Source organism: Mandrillus leucophaeus, unplaced genomic scaffold (genome assembly GCF_000951045.1).
Source record: "Mandrillus leucophaeus isolate KB7577 unplaced genomic scaffold, Mleu.le_1.0 Scaffold1337, whole genome shotgun sequence".
Classification (NCBI taxonomy): domain Eukaryota; kingdom Metazoa; phylum Chordata; class Mammalia; order Primates; family Cercopithecidae; genus Mandrillus; species Mandrillus leucophaeus.
Window position 1 is genome coordinate 690190 of NW_012101296.1, and position 21774 is coordinate 711963.

The 21774-nt window shown below is 37.3% G+C and overlaps 1 protein-coding gene and 1 long non-coding RNA gene across 4 annotated transcripts in view; one reads left to right on the forward strand and one right to left on the reverse strand.

The window, feature by feature from the left end:
• The first annotated feature begins 2450 nt into the window (after positions 1 to 2450).
• Positions 2451 to 21774, forward strand: part of NFXL1 (nuclear transcription factor, X-box binding-like 1) — a 67666-nt gene continuing 48342 nt past the window's right edge. The window contains exons 1-10 of one of the 3 annotated variants that reach the window (XM_011973060.1): positions 2451 to 2504; positions 2914 to 3150; positions 5540 to 5710; positions 10845 to 10954; positions 12888 to 13018; positions 16938 to 17116; positions 17372 to 17533; positions 17611 to 17711; positions 18432 to 18546; positions 19877 to 20001. In XM_011973060.1, the coding sequence (XP_011828450.1) occupies positions 2916 to 3150; positions 5540 to 5710; positions 10845 to 10954; positions 12888 to 13018; positions 16938 to 17116; positions 17372 to 17533; positions 17611 to 17711; positions 18432 to 18546; positions 19877 to 20001 (1329 nt within the window). In that variant the 5' untranslated portion in view covers positions 2451 to 2504; positions 2914 to 2915. Of the gene's footprint in view, positions 2753 to 2913; positions 3151 to 5539; positions 5711 to 10844; positions 10955 to 12887; positions 13019 to 16937; positions 17117 to 17371; positions 17534 to 17610; positions 17712 to 18431; positions 18547 to 19876; positions 20002 to 21774 lie in introns of all 3 variants that reach the window. The other 2 variants (XM_011973058.1, XM_011973059.1) reach the window with 2 other exon arrangements.
• Positions 19817 to 21774, reverse strand: part of LOC105534350 — a 64110-nt gene continuing 62152 nt past the window's right edge. Inside the window, exon 3 of the long non-coding RNA XR_001005256.1 lies at positions 19817 to 19982. This is a non-coding gene — a long non-coding RNA (uncharacterized LOC105534350). The remainder of the gene's footprint in view (positions 19983 to 21774) is intronic.

The window sequence follows — 21774 nt, forward strand, 5'->3', positions numbered from 1 at the left end:
TGTATACCTATGTAACAAACTTGCACGTTGTGCACATGTACCCTAGAACTTAAAGTATAATAGAAAAATTGTTTTGACCATAACAATACCTACTTCATGGTTGTTGTGAAAATTAGATGAGTGAAAGAAAAAAGGACCTAGAAGAATGCTGGCATGTAGAAAGCACTCAAGGACTGTCAGTCACTGTTATTAGCTATTAAGTGTTCACGGGAACAGAAACAATTTCTCAAGAAAGTTTGACATGGAGATTTAGATATAATGCTAGTCCAGCTCTCTGGCATATAACATAACTCTAAGAAGGATCTCTCTTTTTAGTAGCCACTGAATACTTCTTGGACATTACCTAGTGATAATTACTATATTCTCTCTCAGAGTTTAACAGCTCCTTTCCTGTATGTGAAAACCCCACTGAAGAAAAATCTCTCTTCAGGGTTTTCAAACTTTGAAAGCTGGTTGCAGCTTTAAACTTACAGTTCTTATACAAGTGCAGCATTAAGAGAGCTGCTGTGCACCTCTTAGTTTCTAACCAATGAAGTTATATCATTCTCAGATATGTTATTTCTTTTTTTCTTTTCATTTTTTTGAGATGGAGTTTTGCTCTTTCACCTAGGCTGGAGTGAAATGGCACGATCTTGGCTCATTGCAACCTCCACCCCCTGGGTTCAAACGATTTTCCTGCCTCAGCCTCCCTAGTAGCTGTGATTATAGGCACCCACCACCATGCCCGGCTAATTTTTGTATTTTTAATAGAGACAGGGTTTCGCCATGTTGGCCAGGCTGGCCTCAAACCCCTGACCTAAGGTGATCCACCTGCCTCAGCCTCCCAAAGGGCTAGGATTACAGGCGTGAGACACCATGTCTGGCCATGGGACTTCATTTTTGAGTTTGGTTAATGTACAGGCAATTTTGCAATGTCTATGTTTAAGACATTAAAAGCATGGTTTCTAATATTAGACTACTTAGGATAGAATCTTGGCTTCACTATTTCCTAGCTGTATGATCAAGGGCAAATTGCTTAATCTCTCTGTGCCTCAGTGTTCTCAGTTGTAAAATGGGGATAATAAATAGGGTTACTGTGAGTACGAAATTAGTTAATACATAACGTAAAACACTTTAAACAGTGCCTGACATCTAACAAATTCTATCTATTATAATAGAAATTTATGATAAAAATAGAAGAATTAACTAAGTTGAAGGACTGTTTAAGGACTGTATAATCCCACAGAGCCATCAACATGTTTCTCAGTCCCAGATAGACCCCAGAATGAATTTTTGCAATCTACCCGACTGTATATATGCATATGTATCTTACAGGAAAACTCAGCAAAATCATAAGATTTAGGTCCTGGCCCTCAACTATTTTCCTTAACAAAATCTATTTTAGGGAGATGCTGTGAAGGTAAAAATTATCATGTTCCAGGGAAGCCTCATTGCACACTACAAAGGACTATGACAATAACAGGTTTTAGATTTATTTTCTACATTGCTCTAGCATTTTAGAATGGTACTTTTACTACTCAAGCCACTTTCCTGCAACTCTCCCCCAAATTTCCCTCCTTCACAGTGGCCAACCTCAAAGCGTTTTCAATGTAAGTGCCTTTCCTGTTAATGAGACTTCCCTATGAAAATAAATACAATTTAAAGGCTGTTGGAACCTAAAACTCACTAAGCCTGGAGAGAGATGTGACTGTCATCAGAGTCACACATGGTTACAACTTCTGTTTCTCAGATTACAGATTAACTTGCTTTCTTATTTTTCTTGTTCTATGCAATGGGTAGAGAGAATTAAACGAGTTAAGGACAAAAACTTCCTGCCTTCTTAATGATCCTTATAGATTAAGTTCTGCTTTGTTGCCCTGGTTTGCTTAGATCAGATGGAAGAAAATCCTTTATGAAAAACGTTAAACGTACCCTTCCCAAAAGAAATACTGTCTATAAGCAAATTGTTGTAACTATTCGCTAACCTTGTATGAGAAAATGTTGTAATCCTCCTAAAAACGTCTCCGTTTCTGCCTACATAAACGAAATCTTAAATCTCTACCTCGGAAGGCTGACTGCTTTCCTAGGAGTCGGTGTTTCTAAGGTGGGCTATCCTCAAACTTTGCGCTTTTGATTATTTTATATTGACACCTCCTGCCATCCGCAAGCCCAAAGGCAAGGATAATAAAATATGACAGAGAGCCAATTGGGACAGAGCCATGAAATCCTCATACCCAGCTGGGTTTAGGGCAGTCCTGCAGAAGCAGAAGCAAATTGGGGAGTCACTAGACCCTCCGGACCCGCCCACCTCCACCATCGTCCGCCCCTATGACCTTCGACCCCTCCCTAGCCCCAGAGCACGCCGGGAGTTGTAGTTTTCAGAGGCCAGCGCAGGCGCTTGGGGTTCCCCTCACGCCCAACCCCCGCACTTTTCCGGATAAGGAAGCGGCCCGTGCTGCCACGCAGTCGCCGGACCGCGGGCGAGGGCTTCTGGGAGTTGTAGTCTGTTGGGGCGAGCGCCGTCGGTAAGGAGACGTAGCTTTCAGTGGGGTCTACCGCTGCGGTTGGTTCCCGGCAGGAGCCGCAGGGTCAGTCTGTGACTCTTCCCCTACTACACTCCCCCAGAGGCTGAGTAGGCGCTTTCCACTTCTCCTCCGGCTTTCCGTCTTGGGCACTGTGTGCTCCTTGCTCCGCGGTTTATTTCTCTGCCTAGTCCTCCCTCGCCTCTTTGGTCCATCTCCAAAGCCCGGGCTTGGCGGGGACTCGCCCTCCGGTAAAGGCAGGGCCGCGACCTCCTGAAACTCGGTGCCGGTCCTGCAGGAACCTTCCTCACTCGGTCCCTCATACGGGGTTTCCGCACCGACTCTCTCCTCCTTCGCCTCGGTCCTCGCTGCGCTCACCTCCTTCCACTCTTTTTTTTTTTCTCCTCTGCAGGGATGGAAGCTTCCGGGCGCCAGGTGGCCGGTGGCCGAGGCCGAGCCCGGGGACGGGCCACTGCCGCCCCCTCAGGAAATGGAATCCATCTCCGCGGCGCCGGAGGAGGGCGAGAGAAGGGGTCGGTGGGCGCCGTTCCTTTTGGCGCCAGTCCCGGAGGAGTCGCGACCTCGGCGGCTGCAGGGAGCAGGCACAGCCCAGCGGGATCCCAAGCCCTGCAGACTCCCGCAGCCAGCGGTGAGAATGGCTCCCGCCCGCGGGCTCACCTGGATGCCTCCTAAGGCAGTTGCTAGTCAGGACCGCCTCCGCCCTCGCCTTCTCTCTTTCACTGCTTTTCCCCTCCTTCGGGAGTTTGTTATCCGGCCCACTTCTCCAGCCTTTCAGGTGGCAGCTCTTTTCGGCACTCTAGGTAGATTTCCATCGCACCTCTTTCATCTTAATTTTAGGTGGTATTACCTTTGTTCCTTCCCTCCACTCTTGCCTGCTTGAATCTCCAGACCATAAGTTGTAAAGTGTGGCCCGGTGTTCTGATTTGGTCTATAGTGTTGTTTGGTTAACACAGTTTTATATGTGGATTGGTTGTCAGCGTTTGTTTGTCGTTTTTAAAAATCTGGTTAACAACCTTGTGGCTTTAGTATCTTTGTGCATGGCAACAGTCAGCTCAGCTGAGTCACAGAAATCCCATTTAGATTGGACTTGGGCACTCCATCTCACATTCTCTCTCATTTCTGGAGCCAGGTGTCATTTGTCATCTTTACCTTTGCCTTTGTTTCTTGACTTTTCTATTCCTTGTAAGCACTTGAGCTTTTGATACCTTCCTTGACTGTAATTCCTATTTACAAATTCCATGTCCTTCTGTAGATATATCTGGTGTTGCCTCCGATATAGCAATACCTTTCATCCGAGACCATGTTTTCGTGGAGCCAGGGAGCACTTACGGTTGTGCATGGGGCCGAGGGAATAATCCCTGAAATCATTTTATTTTTGTGTTTGGAATGCATTTCAGGATACATATTTTTGGGTGGGTAGCAGAATTGAGTATCAGTGATTTTTCTCCTAGGCTAATTTTAAACGTAGGTGGTATTGTCTTAGCATGCAGTTAATGGTGGTAATGATAAGGTATGCAATATGGAGACGTGTGAACAGGTTTGGTAAACTTTCTTAGATCTTGTGGGTAGAATGAAAACAAGCATTCTCTACCTGGATAGTTGAGATTTGGCTGTAAGAAATAATACGTGAGAAGGTTGCGCTGTCAACTTGTCTTTACCTTGAGATGATGTTAGATGAATACATTTATCAGGTTATGAATGTTCTCATTATCTCTGTCCAATTCAGCCTTTTTTCTTATGTCTTTTAAGTGCTAATTTCCCATAGATTAATGACATTTATCATCTCTTTTATGACAAGTTTCGAGTTATATATCTCATAGCCAGTTCTTTTTTCCCAGTACTCAAAGATTGCTAGGGAAGCATCATATACATTTTGGTCCTGGTTTACTTGAAATACTCAGTTTGTTTTGTTAATAACCCCTAACCAAACTGGCTACAATAAGAAAAGGAAAATGTTTCATGAGGGAACATAATCAAGTATGAATATACCACCTAAGATAAGAGAGCTTCTCTTGGTAGTGGCTCATCAGTTTCAAGTACAATGTGAATTTTAAAATAGTCAATCAGTAAATTTAAAATCCTCTCAAGATGGGAATTCATGAACTCAGATCAATTCTGCAGGTGTATGGCTCCCTTCTTAAACTGTGTTTGCTGTCCATAAGAGCTTATTAACACTTAGTGCTTGAAGAAAATCCCCGTGGTCCTTGCTCTCAAGAAGTTTGAAGCTTCTTTGGGAGTATGTGCAGTGAAGTAATCTGATTTTGTTTTGCATGATTAATCAAGTAACAAAATGAGAAGTACAGATAGTGCTAAATAGTGGAAGAACAAATCCAAAATTAACATTCTTTTTGGAATGAAGTTGGAAGAAACATGTTTTCCATGTTAGTATTTTGTGTGGATTAACGTAAAATGTTTATTTTTTTTGTGATCACAAAAAGTCAATACTAAAGGCAAAAAGTTCTTGACCTAAGAAGCCGATTATAAATATAGTAGGTGTATAGTGAGTACTGCTGATACAAACTCTTTCGTGGGACTGGGCTGCACTGGACTGGACTGTCCTGTCCTATCCTACCTGTTGTTCAGAAGGTGGTAGTTTGAAGTACCTACCTTCCCTGATTCTTTATGTGCTCACTGTGGACATGTTTCCTCACTTCTTAAAAATTATTGTGCACAATGTACTTTAAAACATCTTAATTTTTGTTAGTCCTTATTTTGAAGTTGATCACCAGTATTTTGATAATTCTATTGTATTTTCATATGTTTTTCTTGATTTGTTAATCACCGTTTTCATAAAAATTTGCTGCATTTTAGCAGGATATTTACAAAAGTGAAAGTTTTTGTTGTGGTATCCTCTTTATTTGTGTGTCAAGGAATTTCAAAATACTTTTCTCATGGATTACAGGAAGATAGAATGCTCCAAAGGTGACTTTGAAATGCATGTTGTAAAATGATAGCACATTATGCTTTTCTTTTTGAGAGATTGTTTTGCAGAAATGAAACTTTTTTCTTTTAAACAGAGCTAACATCTCAGAAAAAATTTGAAGAAATCAAGAAAGCTAACCAAGCTGCAGCCAGAAAACTTGTTGAAGAACACTTTAGCTCTTCATCTGAAGAAGGAGATGAAGATTTTGAAGGAAAACAAGGAAAAATAGTTGCAAATACGTTTATAACATACACTACTCAGACAGGTACTGATCATCTAAATTTTGACCTTTGACGTCAATGAAACTGTATTCCTGACATTTTTTTGGTTAATGCCTTTGTTCTACATGGAATAGATGTTATGTCTTAAGACGAGCACTGTATGTTCTAGAGTTGAATTTTTGTACACTTTGGTATTTGAGTTATATATTGTGTAATACTAATTTTTGTATAAAGCAAATAGAATGGCAGTGGCTCTTTTATAGCCTTGGGAGGCCTTTGTATGTATTTAATTGGCATTTCAGTAGAAAGCTTGGATGGGGCTGCTAAAGCTCTGGAGCAACAAACTGGGGCAAGTTTTTTTCTGGTTTTGATGATTTAATTTAACTAGAGGACTTTGTGTACCCCCTCAATCTATTCATTTTTTTCATCATGTTAAATGTGTTTTGAAGTCTTTTTAATTCTTTATTTCCTTATTTTATATCTTATTTACAACATCTGATGTATTTATTTTTAGAGCTGGGGTCTTATCCTGTTGCCCAGGCTGGACTGCAGTGGTACAATCATAGTTCACTGCAGCCTCGATCTCCTGGGCTCAAGTGATCCTCCTGCCTCAGCTTCCTGAGTAGCTGAGACTACAGGCATGTGCTGCACCTAGCCATACCTTAAAAAAAAGAAAAACCTAAATTCCCTCAGGTTTGACATGTACATTCGTGTTATCTGTGGTTTATATCTGGTTGCTCTTAAAGCCACATATGTTTATGTGAGAACGGGCCAAAGTGATGTTGCTGTGTACCACTTTAGTATTAAGTGTAAAAATAGATTATTTTAAATGTAAATATTGTCAAACTTTCTGCCTTTTATACTTTAAAATTATTATTGGAAATATTCTTGCATGTAGGCCGGCACAGTGGCTCATGCCTATAACCCCAGCACTTTGGGAAGCCAAGGCGGGGGGATCACTCGAGGTCAGGAGTTTGAGACCAGCCTGGCCAACATGGTGAAACCCCGTCTCTACTACAAATACAAAAAAATTAGCTGGGCGTGGTGGTGCACACCTGTAATCCCAGCTACTCAGGAGGCTGAGGCAGGAGAATTGCTTGAACCTGGGAGGTGAAGGTTGCAGTGAGCCAAGATCGTGCCACTGCACTCCAGCCTGGGAGACAGAGCAAGACTGTCTCAATTAAAAAAAAAAAAGAAGTAGTATTTTGGATGTAATGTCAACATTTATTAATATATTTATAGAAATGTCATATTGTTTATTTACCTTTTATTAGTAATATATATTCATACCCTTGTTTGGTTCTTTTTCTTACTTTAGTATACTGTTAAAACCAGGAAAAACCTTAGAAATATTTTGGGAAACAATTCTACAGAGAAGAGGTGACTTTCCTAGAGTTACACAATTAGTAATTGGGAGAGCTGGGTTTAAACCTAGTTTACTTAGCTTTAGAGCCATTACTGGGATGATTGCATCTTCTCTGTAAAAGCAGGAAAATTCTGAGGAGCTTAGATAGTTACTTTTGTACCTGTTTATGGGGGAAAAGCAGCGTTGTACAGCAGTTAAGAACATTGACATTTGAGCCAGATTGCCATGGTTTGATTCTTGGCTTTGCTACTTGGCTGTAGGATGTTTGACATATTGCTTAGCATCTTAGGGGCTCGGTTTCTTCTTTTGTAAAATGGGTATAGTGACACTAAGTACCTTAGAGTTGTTAGGATGAAATGAATCACTATGTGTAAGTACCGTAGTGCTTATGGTAGTGCCTGTTGTGTAGTCTGTGCTGTGTATCTGTTTGCTGGAATGTTTAATGTATTTTGTGGCTTGATTATTAGAGATTTTCTATCATAGCTGCTGCTTTCTTTTAAAAAATTTGTTTCTTTTTTCAGTCATGTCTTCCCTTGATCATAAGGCCCCACATCCTAAGCTCTCTTCTACTCTATACTAATGTGTTCCTTAGTTATTATATTGTGCTTTCATGAGAAGTATAAGGCCAGTGATGCCAGGATTCAGGACTGTTGGTACAACAGAATCAGAAGCATAACAGAGTTTGAGCATGAGTTAGCATAAAGGCAAATAAAGAGCATGAGAGTTAGTCTTTTTTTTTTTTTTTGGAGACAGTCTTCTTCTATTGCCCAGGCTGGAGTGCAGTGGTGTGATCATAGCTCCCTACAATCTTGAACTACCGAGCTCAAGTGACCCTCCTGCTTTAGCCTCCCAAGTAGCTGGTACTGCAAGCGCACACCACCATGCCTGGCTAATTTTTTTAGAATTTTTTTGTAGAGACAGGGTTTTCCTGTGTTGCCAGGACTGGTCTTGAATTCCTGGCTACAGGAAATTCTCCCACCTCAGCTTCCCAAAGTGGCAGGCGTGAGCCACTGTGCCTGGCTGAGAGTTATTCAAGTCTTCAGACAGAAGGATTTATGTATTTCACCCTTTCCTTCCCAACCCATAACCTTGGTGATTAGGTAGTTGCCTGAGTATACTGATAGGATCATGAAGATAGTTGCACATCATCGAGTAGGTTTCTAAGGAATTTACCATAACTGCTAAGGAATTAAGATTAGGAAGTTAGACTGAGAAGTCTAGTTTGGCAAGGTAAGAATTGATAAAAAGTAATTCTAAGGTTAGAGGGTTTCTTGTTTCTAAAGGACTTTATAGAAAATAAGAAGTTTTCTGCTTTGAGAGGACTTTGCTTGAACCGTTCTAGATAGAGTCAGATTTTATTTTACAACAGGAAATGCAATAATGTCTTTCAGTCTAGCATGTAGAAAACATTTGTCATTTGTAAGTTTTATTAATTTTTAATCTGCTTTTAGTCTTACAGTGTTATGGTAATTTTTTATGCTGTGTTTTGTATAAAATCCATTAGTATTTGATTCCCATTCCTTTGCCTCTACCAATGTAAGAAAATCTGATCACTTGATTTAAGAACATACATGCCAGAGTAATGGGATGGTTCCCACCTTAACATTATTGAATTGAAGACCAGGACTTTACCAAAGGAGTTCATTTTTATTTGAGCACAGCCTTTGCATTTTTGTGATTCTTCTCTCAAATTTCGGACTTGCATGGCCAACTTCCTGATGAGTATCTCTATCTTGCTGATGCATGGACACATCAAACTGCTGTTGAAAGAGAACTTTTTTATTCTTTTGTGTTCTTTATCTTAATAGCACTACAGTTTTCTCAGTCACCCTCCCAATCCAGACATCTGGGAGCAGAGATGGCATATGCATGTTGTTTACTGCAATTCTCCCTCTGCCCATGTCAGACAGCTCAGCAGACACAGCACTCTGCGTTCTGAATCTTGACATGAACATCAGCTTTTAAAACTGATACAATCTCATTGTCACCAAGTCCTCCTAAGTTTTACTTCCTAAATTTCTTAAATCTACCCTTACTCTGCCTGTGTACTGTTACTGCCTAGTTTAAGCCTTTACAGCTGCTTAATGTGGATTAAATCCATATAATAATTGTGAGGTAGATAACTGTTACTAATTTTACAGATGAGAAAACTGAGACACATTAGGTAACTTGCTCAAGCTCATTTTTTGCTTTATCTGCTGTAACTACCTCTTAACGGGTACTTCCTGCTTTCAGTCTTGGCCTCCACATACTCATTTTTCTTTAGTTGCCAGAGTGATCTTTTTAAAATGCATGACTTCAAATGCCATGCTATCCACTGTGAAGTGCTGGGCAGTACATTTTATTGATGCAGCCAAACTTTAAATGTTTCAAAGAAATCTTACATAAATTTTTAAAATATAAGGTTAGTTTTTATTTTGTAAAAGTCTGTTCTGTCTTCTTCTTAAATACTGTTTTTTGAGTTAGCTGTTAAATTAGATGAAATTTAAAATGTTTTGTATCTGTTAATGCCAGCTTAGTTGAAAAGCAAAATAGACACCCCATATTATTATTCTGCTCTTAAGGATTTTTTAAAATACTACAATGTTTGTTTAAAATAAAGCAATTGTCTTTAATAATTTTATAATAATTTATACTTTTGAGAGTATGTTTGTGTTTATTTTGTTTAATGTCCTAAATCACATTTATTTTATGGTAGGCCAAGCTTTTGTAAGTGCTGTGTTTGCTCAGATGATTTTAGAAAGTAAAGAATTAGCCACATGTCCTATTTATGTCATTTTTCTTTTTGGCAACTTAAATTTTGGCTTGAACCACGTTATTACCATGATAAGTTCTGTACTTATGTTAGTTTATGTTTTAATCTACTTTTTTTTGAAGACTCAGTCAACCTCTATTGAACATATCTTTATTGTTCTAAAGCCATGCAGGCTTATTTTTCTCATACTAAAGTGACTCAGATTATTGCCCTTTTATTGTCATTTGTGCTTTAGGTGACTTGTTCTATTTTTCATTTTGCTGTTACTTGTTATTTGTTGGATCTTTCTGCAGTAACTGCTCACTGCAGTGTAGCGTAGAGGTTAAGAGGGTTCACTTTGTAGGCAAACTGAAGTTAATTCTTTTGTGCCTCAGTTTTCTCATTTGTAAAATGAAGATAATAGCTCATTTAATCCTATTGAAGTACTAATAGTACAGTGTCTAGCAAATAAGCACTCAGTAATTACTCAAAGAAAATAACGTCTGGTACTGTTTTTTCTAAAAAGCTTATTCTGCCTTCTTAAGCAGAAATAGTGAACATATTTCATGAGATGTGGTTATCGTACTGTAAAAACCTCAGGGTCTTTTCATCAACAAGTTTTTATTAAGAATACACCTACTAAATTCACACACACACACACACACACACACCCCCACTCACTCACATCTGTGCTTATATTTATGCTAAATGACTCTACTAATTAGTTTAGGCTTTCTTTCACACTTTGCTTTTCCTTAAGACTTTACATCTTCCAGCTCTTGCTTATGGCTCTGCCTCCACCAAATTTGTTGAGAATTTTAACAGCCAAAAAAGTAAGTATAACTGAGAGAGAGAGCTGAGGTGCTGATTTTGAACCATGTATACAAGATTTAATACACAGACTTTGTTACCTCTTGACAGCTCATTGGTTACTTTTTTAAAAAAACTTCTTGTTTTACAGCTATATTTTGAGCAATTGATAGTGCTAGACAGTTCTTACGTAATGTGGTGCTATTAGTGAGTTTGTGTTATTTTCAGATGTTGTTTAGGGTGAGATTTTCAATCTTTAAATTTCCAGATGGAGATACACGTGAATTAGAGCGAACAAAACAATATGTAAATGAAGCTTTTCAAGCAGGGGCTATGACATGCTTAATTTGTATTGCTTCGGTGAAGAGAAACCAAGCAGTAAGTTTTTCTCCTTATTTATATTAATGTATCTCCCCAAAATATCTTAGTTTGCACTTATAATATTTAATGATTTATTCTTTTATTTACTTTTGTTTAAAAATACTTCAGTTGAAAATTTTGTATATGAATTGATCTTCATTTTAAAATATATAATTTTTAAAAAATTACCACTAAATGAGTATCCAGTATTCTTAGCACTATTGAAATAACTTAGTTGTCTTCAGTTTTAATGCAAGTGTTGATTTGATAGAACATTTTTAGCATCTGTACTTTATAGATTCCCACAAAAGTGAAATGTTAAAATGTACTATATTTTACTACTTTTATTGGGTTTGGAAAAAGATACGGTCCCTATCTTCAAGAAAGTAGAACTTGGCAGTAACACTTATGGCTTAATTAGTTAGCGTATCCTGTGTTAAAGGCATTTTGGGAAGTGGTGAGGGTCAGTGGGGAGAGGGTCAGTGGGGAGAGAGATTTGGACAAAACTCATGTCCTTGGAGGAGCTATGGCCTAGTGATAAAAATATCTATATGTAAATTTAAAAGGGCATTAATGAAGCAATTAAGAAGTGATTACTGAATATGAAAGACTCAACATTTAGACCTTAGATTAATTCACTACTATTATAGCAGCATTGCCTAGAGAAAGCAAATCAAGTCAGATGAAATAGTTTGGTCATGTAGAGTGAATCAGAAATTTAACATGCTCTGGTTGGATAGAAGAGTATATCAGATATAGATTCCTTTTGTGCCTAGAGTCACATCTAGTTGGTTTACTCTGATTTCAGCTACAGGGAATGCATAATTTCTGCATGCAGATACAAACCCACTTTAAACACTTGCTGTGTGTGTGCATTTTTTCCACCTCTGAATTTTCTTCTTGGAAATTGACTTAGCTAGTACATGGCTATAGTGCAGAAGCACTGGAGAGTTAAAGCCCCTTGCAGCAACATTGCACCACAGGGACTTTGTAGGTGAATGCCCCAACCTCCTTATCATTAGCAGTTGGGGCTGGGCAGTCCAAGGCATGTTTTACATGGTTCTGCAGATGGTCCCCTGTAGGATTGAGCTTCTGTGGCCCTTAGTGGTAATCAGCTCAACAATATGCCATTCATTGGCATTTCTTTTTCCCGTCTAGTCCCCTTACTCCTGCATCCAAGTTCTTATCTCAGATACTGCTTTGAGGATAACCCAAACTAAGAAGTTGGCTGTTTAATGCTGTTGTTAGCTCATGCAATATGCTACATATCTGATTTTCTCGAACAGTTGTAAAATGTTATAAGGAAAGGGGAACTGATTTTTATCAGTTTTATCAAAGTATTTGGCAGGTTTTAAAAATGAATTTAGTATTATTCTTAAGCTTTTAAATTATGTATATTCTTAGTTTTTGATTACCTAATTTTTAACATTTAGCATTAGTTAGGTGTTAGACTAACAGGTTTTATGTAACAAAAGGGCTATGTAGATATATATGTGCATATTTATGTTTAAGGATTCTTTCGTAGTATTATTTATACTTGGAAATAACCATCCAACAACAAGAAATTTAAGTACCTACGTCTACATGATGTAATGTATAGCTATAAATATGCTTATAAGAAAGACTATAAAATTACATTTCAGTTATTATAGTATGACCTTATTTTTTAAAAGTATGAAAAAAATATATATAAATTTGGAGACTGTCCAGAATGTTAGCAGTAATTATTTCTAGCTGAATGAATCTGTGTGATTAATAATAATTTTCTTTAACATATTCTACTTTAAATGCATTTCCCATGAAACAGTTCTGTTATACTGGAAGGAAAGACCTTTTTTCTTTAATCCTTAGGTAGCTCTTGAAAGTAGTTTAGTGTGATACTCATTTTAAATTATTTTACAATTAACAAAGAAAAATTAACATATATTAACTTCTGATACCTTTGTCTTAGGTTTGGAGCTGTTCGGGATGTTTCTGTATATTTCACATGCCCTGTATCCAGAAGTGGGCTAAAGACAGCGAGTTTCTTGTATCTTCTGTGACTGATGATGATTTTGGAAAGAGAGATTATCCCTGGCCTTGGTAAATTTTTCTAGTTAGTTGGATTATTATAATTATTTTCAGATGGAGTTTTACTCTTGTCACACAGGCTGGAGTGCAATGGTGATCTTGGCTCACTGCAACCTCCACCTCCTGGGTTCAAGAGATTCTCCTGTCTCAGCCTCCTGAGTAGCTGGGATTATAGGCACCCATCACTACGCCTGGCTAATTTTTTGTATTTTTAGTAGAGACAGGGTTTTACCATGTCGGCCAGGGTGGTCTTGAACTCCTGACCTCAGGTGACCCATCCCAAAAAATCCCAAAGTGCCAACTAGGCTGGCATGCCACTGCGCCTGGCCTAGTTGGATTATTAAATTTGTAGAATAAATGAAAATTGTAGATTCTACGTTGCTTTATTGGTGGTTTCAATATCTATGTTGGGCCTTTAATTAGTCATTTGGTGTTTAAATATATGGAACCTTGATAAAGGCTGGTTTTTTTCAATTTGAATTTATATAACTAATAAATCATCCAGACTTAATTTTTCCTCTGCAAAACAGTTCCTTAATTATCCTTTGAAAGGACTTTCAGTTTTCTGTAGGACCGAGAATCATTCATAATTGTGATCTTCTTGTCCAGAATTCTATGAGAATGCATTATTATTACCTTGTACAAGACTATCATTTAATGTATTTTGATTATAAGATTCCCAGTTTTATCCTCCCAAATCTCAAAACTGCAGGTGTATAATATACAATATCATTATTTTTTTACATTTATTAGTTTTGCTTATTATTGATGATTATTTGGTCTTGAGAACTTTTGTTATATTTCCAGAAAGAGTTGGAGAGTCAAATTTTATATCTCTGCTAAGTAAAGACAACAAGAAACTTATTCATGTTGGCTGTCCAGAGAGGTAGATTGACTGTCAAAGTAATGAAGCATAAGCTTCAGGGGCTCTGTATGGTCACGTTTTGTAACTTTAGTAACTAATTTTATGTTTAAAATTTTGAGTTTTTTTTTTTTTTAAATTTAAATTTTTATTTTTTTGAGACAGTTTTGCTGTGTTGCCCAGGCTGGAGTATAGTGGTGTGATCTCGGCTCACTGCAGCCACTGCCTGTACGGTTCAAGCGATTCTCCTGTCTCAGCCTCCAGAGTAGGTGGGATTACAGGTGCCCGCCACCATGTCCGGCTAAGTTTTGTATTTTTAGTAGAGATGGGGTTTCACCGTGTTGGCCAGGCTGGTCTTGAACTTCTGGCCTCATGTGATCTACACACCTTGGCCCCTCAAAGTGTTGAAATTACAGGCGTGAGTCACCGCATCTGGCCAGTGGTGTAGTTTTTAAAAAACATTTAGACATGCTGGTGACTTTTAGAAGAGTATGTAAAAATAATTCTCAGCAATCTGTGAGAGATTTTATTTTCCTGTTACCAATGGGGATATTGAAGTTAATTGAAGGGAGATGATTTCACGCTCCTCACTCTTAAGTAGTGGAGCCAAAATTTGAAACCTAGGATTTCTTACTTTTAAATTCAGTGCTTTTGCTATTCTTTCATCTGAGTTATGTTTTTTGACCTTGCTTTTAGAAATGTTATTTTTCTTTTCATTGAATGCACACTTTTTGAAAACTGTTTCAAACATTTCAAAGTATATTTGTTTTGCTCCTGCATATTATTTACTTGTGGTGGAGGACTTTTAGTGTTTAATAGGTACGGAATTAAGCCAGGTGTTCCAGCTTGTTAGTTTAGAGATTTAAACCTTACGTATATATTTTTTTACCCTCACTTCTGTTTTAAGTAGTCATTTTGCCATAGAGAAAGAAAGGATCAATTAAAAAAAAATGTACTGTTACTTCTAATTTAAAAGGAACAACAGTTTAATCAGCTGTGCTATATACTTTGTGTTCCATATTTCATATTTTTTTAAGAAAATAAATGACCGTTCTGGTTAAGAACCCATTTTGTTTAATCCTCATCAAGATGGAGCTAGAACTTGGTAAAATGTTAATAATTTTAAGTTATTTTATGGAAGTAAAAAATTTAAACTACAGGTTTCTACTAAGATACTACTTTTTAATGAATAAGATCTAGCATAATTACATTTCATTGTTGTTATCCCATTTTAAAATAAAACTCATACATTTGCATATATTACCCTCACTGGGCCAGTTCAGTTTCAGTGCTGATGGGCAGTGTTAAGGTATGTTGAGTTGCCTGTTAGTCATCCATACCCACGCTTATTAAAAATACATATCCCCCTCCACACTAGCTTAAAGGAATAGTAAATACTTTTAATAAAAAAAAATTGAACTCTTCCAATAAAGTGCCAGTTATTTATTCCAGAGACAGATGAACTTAGTATTTTGTTTTTGATTTTTTATTACAAGAACAAATATCTTTTGGTTATTTTGAATATTTATGTGGCATTTATTTGGAAACCGAACATATTCTTATGACAATGAAAATATTTTGTATATGATACAAAAGAAATTTAAATGTTAATATGAAACTTGTTCCCATGTAATGTACTAACTATACTCATTTGTCTGGGAGATAAGGTTAAAGCGTCTTTTGAGAATGAAGTCATCTATGATGATCTACAAGTACATTTCTGATAGAGCTGAAGGTTAATACTTCTACTACCAAAATTTATTTATTTTAATGATGGAAGTTTAAAGCCTTTCATGGTACTTGAACTTTTCTTTGACTTAGGCACATTCAAATTATATCTTTTTTTGGGCTGGGCACAGTGGCTCATGCCTGTAATCCCAGCACTTTGGGAGGCCAAGGCTGGTGAATCACTTGAGGTCAGGAGTTTCAACTCCTGGCCAATATGGCAAAAACCCCGAATCTACTAAAAATACAAAAAATTAGCTGGGCGTAGTGGCGCACACCTGTAGTCCCAGCTACTTAGGACACTGAGGCACAAGAATTTTTTGTACCTAGGAGGCAGAGGTTGCAGTGAGATGAGATTGCGCCACTATACTCCAGCCTGGGTGACAGAGTGAGACTCTGTCTCAAAAAAGAAAAAAGAAAAAGAATTATATTTTTTTGTGCTAGATGTTGTGAATTATGAAATTCTTTATTTTCAAGTTTATTTCCCCTTAATTCTAAATTGTAGTCATGTTTCTTGTGGTATTGCCTGTCTATAACCTGACTTCTCTCTTCTGTTTGCTGTTGCTAATATATTTTGTTTATTTGTAATCCACAAAACAAAACTTAAAAAGTTGAGCTTTATGAAAAGCAGAGTGAATTTCTCAAGAATAAAGTTCAATGAGATCACCTGGACTCGGGAAGGGAAACATCATACACCGGGGCCTATCATGGGGAGGGGGGAGTGGGGAGGGATTGCATTGGGAGTTATACCTGATGTAAATGACGAGTTGATGGGTGCTGACGAGTTGATGGGTACAGCACACCAACATGGCACAAGTATACATATGTAACAAACCTGCACGTTATGCACATGTACCCTAGAACTTAAAGTATAAAAAAAAAAAAAAAAAGAATAAAGTTCAGGTAGTTAGTAGAAAACTAATGTTACTTTCTTTTTGTAGCTGTATTCTGGATATGTGCTGTTTAATTCATGGTAACTGGCCACATGTAGCTATTTCAATATTCAGAAATTATAAAATAAGAAATTTGATTCCTTCCTCAGTTGTAAGCACTAGCCACGTTTCAAGTGCTCACAGTATGTGGCTAATTGCTACTGTATTGGACGATCCCAGTATAAAACTGTTTCATCATCTCAGCACATTATATTGTGCAGTGCTGTTCTATATGGTTGAAATAGATTTTAATAAGATCTTGTTTTTTTTACTAACACAAAGATGGAGCAGAGTTTCTTAACATAAAACTAGTTTAACAGAATATACTCTGTTACTAAGTTCGTTTATATTTCTGTCTCTCATGTTGCTTTTAAAGGCGAAGTTAGCTTTAATAATTTATTCTTCTTTGTAGTCCAAAATGTAGGTTTGAGTACAAACGATCTGAAACACCTAGTAGGTACTATTGCTATTGTGGAAAAGTGGAAGATCCACCTTTAGATCCGTGGCTTGTGCCTCATTCATGCGGCCAAGTATGTGAGCGTGAATTTAAACCTTCTTGTGGCCATAAATGTTTACTCCTCTGTCATCCAGGTGAGTTATATATTGCATTTTTAATTGTTTGTGGGTGATTATTTCTTCTTATGTTGAGGCAAAAAAAAAAAAAATTGTAAAAGTTGAATTCACAATTGAAGTTTGCCATGAGAAAATATTGAAAGTTATTGCCTTTTGTCAAGTATCAGTAAAGAAAGTTCTAGAAATTATTGATAGGTGTGGAAATGGAAAGTTTTAGTTTCTGACTTTAGTTTTTTTTTTTTTTTTTTTTTTTTTGCTTTTACTGAATTCTAGGTCCCTGTCCTCCTTGTCCAAAGATGGTCACAACTACTTGTTACTGTAAGAAAGCAAAACCTATCCCTCGTAGGTGCAGTGCCAAGGAATGGTCTTGTCAGCTGCCATGTGGACGGAAGTTGCTTTGTGGGCAACATAAGTGTGAAAATCCTTGTCATGCAGGTAAAAGGCCATACCCATTAGATTTTTCTGACTTAGCAAAAGTCAATTTCTGTGCTAATTTATCGTTGTGGTTTTAGGAAGCTGTCAACCTTGTCCAAGAGTTAGTAGACAAAAGTGTGTCTGTGGCAAAAAAGTAGCTGAAAGAAGTTGTGCAAGTCCACTATGGCACTGTGATCAAGTAAGTTTATATGCATTTCGAGGGGTGGGTATTAAAGAATACACAAAGCATAGACAACCTAGAAAGCAGCAAGGCTAATCAGGTTTAGTTGGATAAAAGGCAAGGAAGAATAGCAACTCAGGTGAATTATATCATGTTTTAAGAAACTACTCTTAAATTTAATATCATTTTTAATTATTAGAGGAAAAATTTTTTTCAAAGTAATAGGTATTTATTGAATTTTGGATTCAGTACATTTGTACTCTTTCTCGCTAGCTCTTGTCCCGTTCTTCTCTTTCCCCTCTCTTCAACCAGCACCCCTCTCTGCTTCTTGAATTAATCAAATTGAGGAAGTAAGATTGGTTTTATAGGTTGCTTGTCCTAGAATTGGCATGGTTTTAGTGCCACTTAGAACTCCTTGTTCGTGAAAGGCCATATGAAGCTGCATGTAGTTTTTTTCTGTATTGCATTTTTAAAATATACTTTTTGGTGCATAGGAAATATATGTGTGTGTAAACGTATGTATATATGTACCTATATATATGTATATGTACCTATATATACCTATGTATATATTTACCTATATATACACATATGTATGACACCTGTATAAAATATAAAGTAAAATAATATGAGGGACATAAGCAGTTGTTTATTTGTGATTGAAAAATAGATTGTGTCTTGTATGAAGTCCTTTTTGTTAACTTTTAAATCATTAGTGTTTATTGCATTTTATTTTAGGTATGTGGAAAAACACTGCCATGTGGTAATCACACATGTGAGCAAGTTTGCCATGTTGGTGCTTGTGGAGAATGTCCTCGATCTGGGAAAAGGTTCTGTCCATGTCAGAAATCAAGTAAGACTTATTTTTTTTATATATAGGAAATGAGCTATCAAGCCATGAAAAGACATTCAAAAGACGTGCTCCAGGAAACTTAAGTGCATATTACTAAATGAAAGAAGCCAGTCTGAAAAAGCTACAAAATTTAAGCCTCCAACTATGACATTCTGGAAAGGTCCAAACTGTGGTGATCAATGGCTTCCAGGGGTTGGGGGGAGAGAGAGAGATGAATAGGAGAGACATAGAAGATTTTCAGGGTAGGGAAACTCCTCCGTGTGATACTGTAATGGTGAATATATGTTGTTATACATTTGTCCAAACCTATAAAATATACAACACCATGAGTGAACCCTTATATAAACTATGAGCTTTGGGTGATTATGATGTGTCAATGTAAGTACATCATTTATAACAAATGTACCACTCTGGTGGGGTTTGATAATAGCAGAGGCTGTGCTATTGTCATTATTATGTAATAGGTTATAGGTGAGTTTATTTTAGGCTGCTTTCAGGTAAAGGCATAGTAGGATAGCACTTTGAGTCAGCTTCTTTGACTCCCCACAAATAACAGCATCATATGTATAAGACTGCTTCTAATACTTGTCACAATATGTTTATGTTAAAGGTGAGTTTTATAATTTTGTACTTGTTGCAGTTTTTTAAGAGAGGTGGTTTCATTCTGTTGCCCAGGCTGGAGTGCAGTGGTGTGATTCTAGCTCACTGCAGTCTCAGACTCCTGGGCTCAAGTGATCCTCCTGCCTCAGCCTTCTCAGTAGCTGGGAATACAGGCACCTGCCACCATGGCTGGCTCATTTTAAAAAATTTTTGTAGAGATAGGCTCTTCCTATGTTACCCAGGTTGGCCGCGAACTCCTGGCCTCAAGTAATCCTCCTGTCTCGGCCTCCCAAAGTGCTAGGATTATAAGTGTGAGCCACTGCGCCTGTCCTGAGTTTTATAGTGTTTTAAAGTCTACATCTTTCTTTTTGTCTTTGTGGGGTAGTTCAGAGCAAATTTTTTAAAACAAATTTTTAAATTAGGAAAATTCATGAATGATTTATGTAGTCTTGACTCATTTCTTTAGATAACTATTTCTGAAGGAGATAGCCCTTAAAAATGTGTTTCTTGAGGATGGTAACGTGTCAAATTTCTTTTTAAAAACCATAAGCTTAACAAATATTAGGGATTATTTTCATTAAAGTTAATTTTTCCCAATGATTATGTGGATACAAAAATTTATAGTCTGAAAGTGCCAGCATTCCTTAGGGAGCCTGAAGAACATAGCATCTTGTTGATGTTTAATAATAATGTATCTTATTATTAACATTGACTTTTTGTCTGTTTTTAGGATTTTCTTTGCCTTGTACAGAAGATGTACCAACTTGTGGAGACAGTTGTGACAAAGTACTTGAATGTGGAATTCATAGATGTTCACAGCGTTGTCACCGAGGTCCCTGTGAAACATGTAGACAGGTTAGTCATCTTGTGTAATAATTACTTTTACGAACTACCTATCATAATATATCAAATGAGATTGTCCTGTGGTTGTTTTCTATTACTTATTTTCATATACATCTGTGTCATGATCTATATGAATTTAGTGACCTAATATTAGGGTAAGAAGCGGGAGAGTACAGACATACCATGTTTTATTGCATTTCACTTTATTGTGCCTTGCCAATACTGTGTTTTTAATAAATTGAAGATTTATGGTAAGCCTTTGTAAAACAAATCTTTCAGCTCCATTTTTCCAACAGTATGTGCTCATATCTCTGTGTCATATTTGGTAATTCTTGCACTATTTCAGACTTTTTCATTATCATTATATCTGATATGATAGCCTGTGGTCAGTGATCTTTGATGTTAGTATTGTGATTGATTGGGGGTGCTGCAAACCATGCCCATATTAGACAGTGAATTTAATGGTTACATGTTGTGTGTGTGTTCTGACTGCTCTACTGACCAGTCGTTCCCCATTCTCTTTCCCTCTCCTTGGGCCTTCCTATTCCCTGAGAGACAACAATATTGAAATTAGGCCAATTAATAACCCTACAGTGGCTTTTGTAAATGTTCAAGTGAAAGGAAGAGTCGCACATTTCTCATTTAAATCAAAAGCTAGAGATGGTTAAGCTAGTGAGGGAGGCAAGTTGAAAGCTGAAATAGGCTGAAAGGTCTCTTGCATCAATTAGCCATGTTGTGAATGCAAAGGAAAAGTTCTTGAAGGAAATTGAAATTGCTACTGCAGTGAATACAGGAATGATAAGAAAGTGAAACAGCCTTATTGATGATAAGGAGGAAGATTTAGAGGTCTACAAAGAAGATCAAAGGAACTATAATATTACCTTAAGCCAAAGCCTACTCCAAAGCAAGGCCCTAACTTCAATTCTGTGAAGGCTGAGAGAGGTGAGGAAGGTGCACAAGAAAAGTTTGAAACTAGCAGAGGTTGGTTCATGAGGTTTAAGGAAAGAAGCCCTGTTCATAATATAAAGGTGCAAGGTGAAGCAGCAAGTGTTGATGTAGAAGCTGTCAGGTTATCCAGATGATCTAGCTAAGGTAATTGATGAAGGTGGCTACATTAAAGAAAAGATTTTCAAGTGAGATGAAATAGCCTTCTACTGGAAGAAGATACCATATAGGACTTTCACAGTTAAAGCTTCAAAGCATCAAAGAATAGGCTGACTTTCTTCTTAAGGGCTAATGTAGCTCCTTAATTGCTCATTAATTGATAATGTAGCTCATTAGTGTAGCTCATAATTGAAGCCAATGCTCATTTACTATTTCAAAAATTGTAGGGGTCTTATAAATTTTGCTGAACCTAGTCTGCTTATGCTCTGTAAATGGAACAACAAAGCCTAAATGACAGCACATCTATTGACAGCACAGCTTTATGGCATGGTTATAAGCCCACTCTTGAGACTCACTGATCAGGAAATTTTCTTTTCAAAATATTACTGCTCATTGACAATGCACCTGGTCACCCACGAGCTCCGATTGCGGTGTATAAAGAGATGAATGCTTTTATGCCATGTCTGCTAACACAATATCCATTCTGCAGCCCATGGATCAAGGAATAATTTTGACTTTCAAGTTCTATTTTTTAAGAAATACATTTCCTAAGGCTATAGCTGCCATAGATAGTGATTCCTCTGATGAATCTTGGCGATGTAAATTGAAAACCTTCTGGAAAGGATTCCTCATTTTAGATGCCATTCAGAATATTCATTATAACAAGAGTAGGTCAAAATA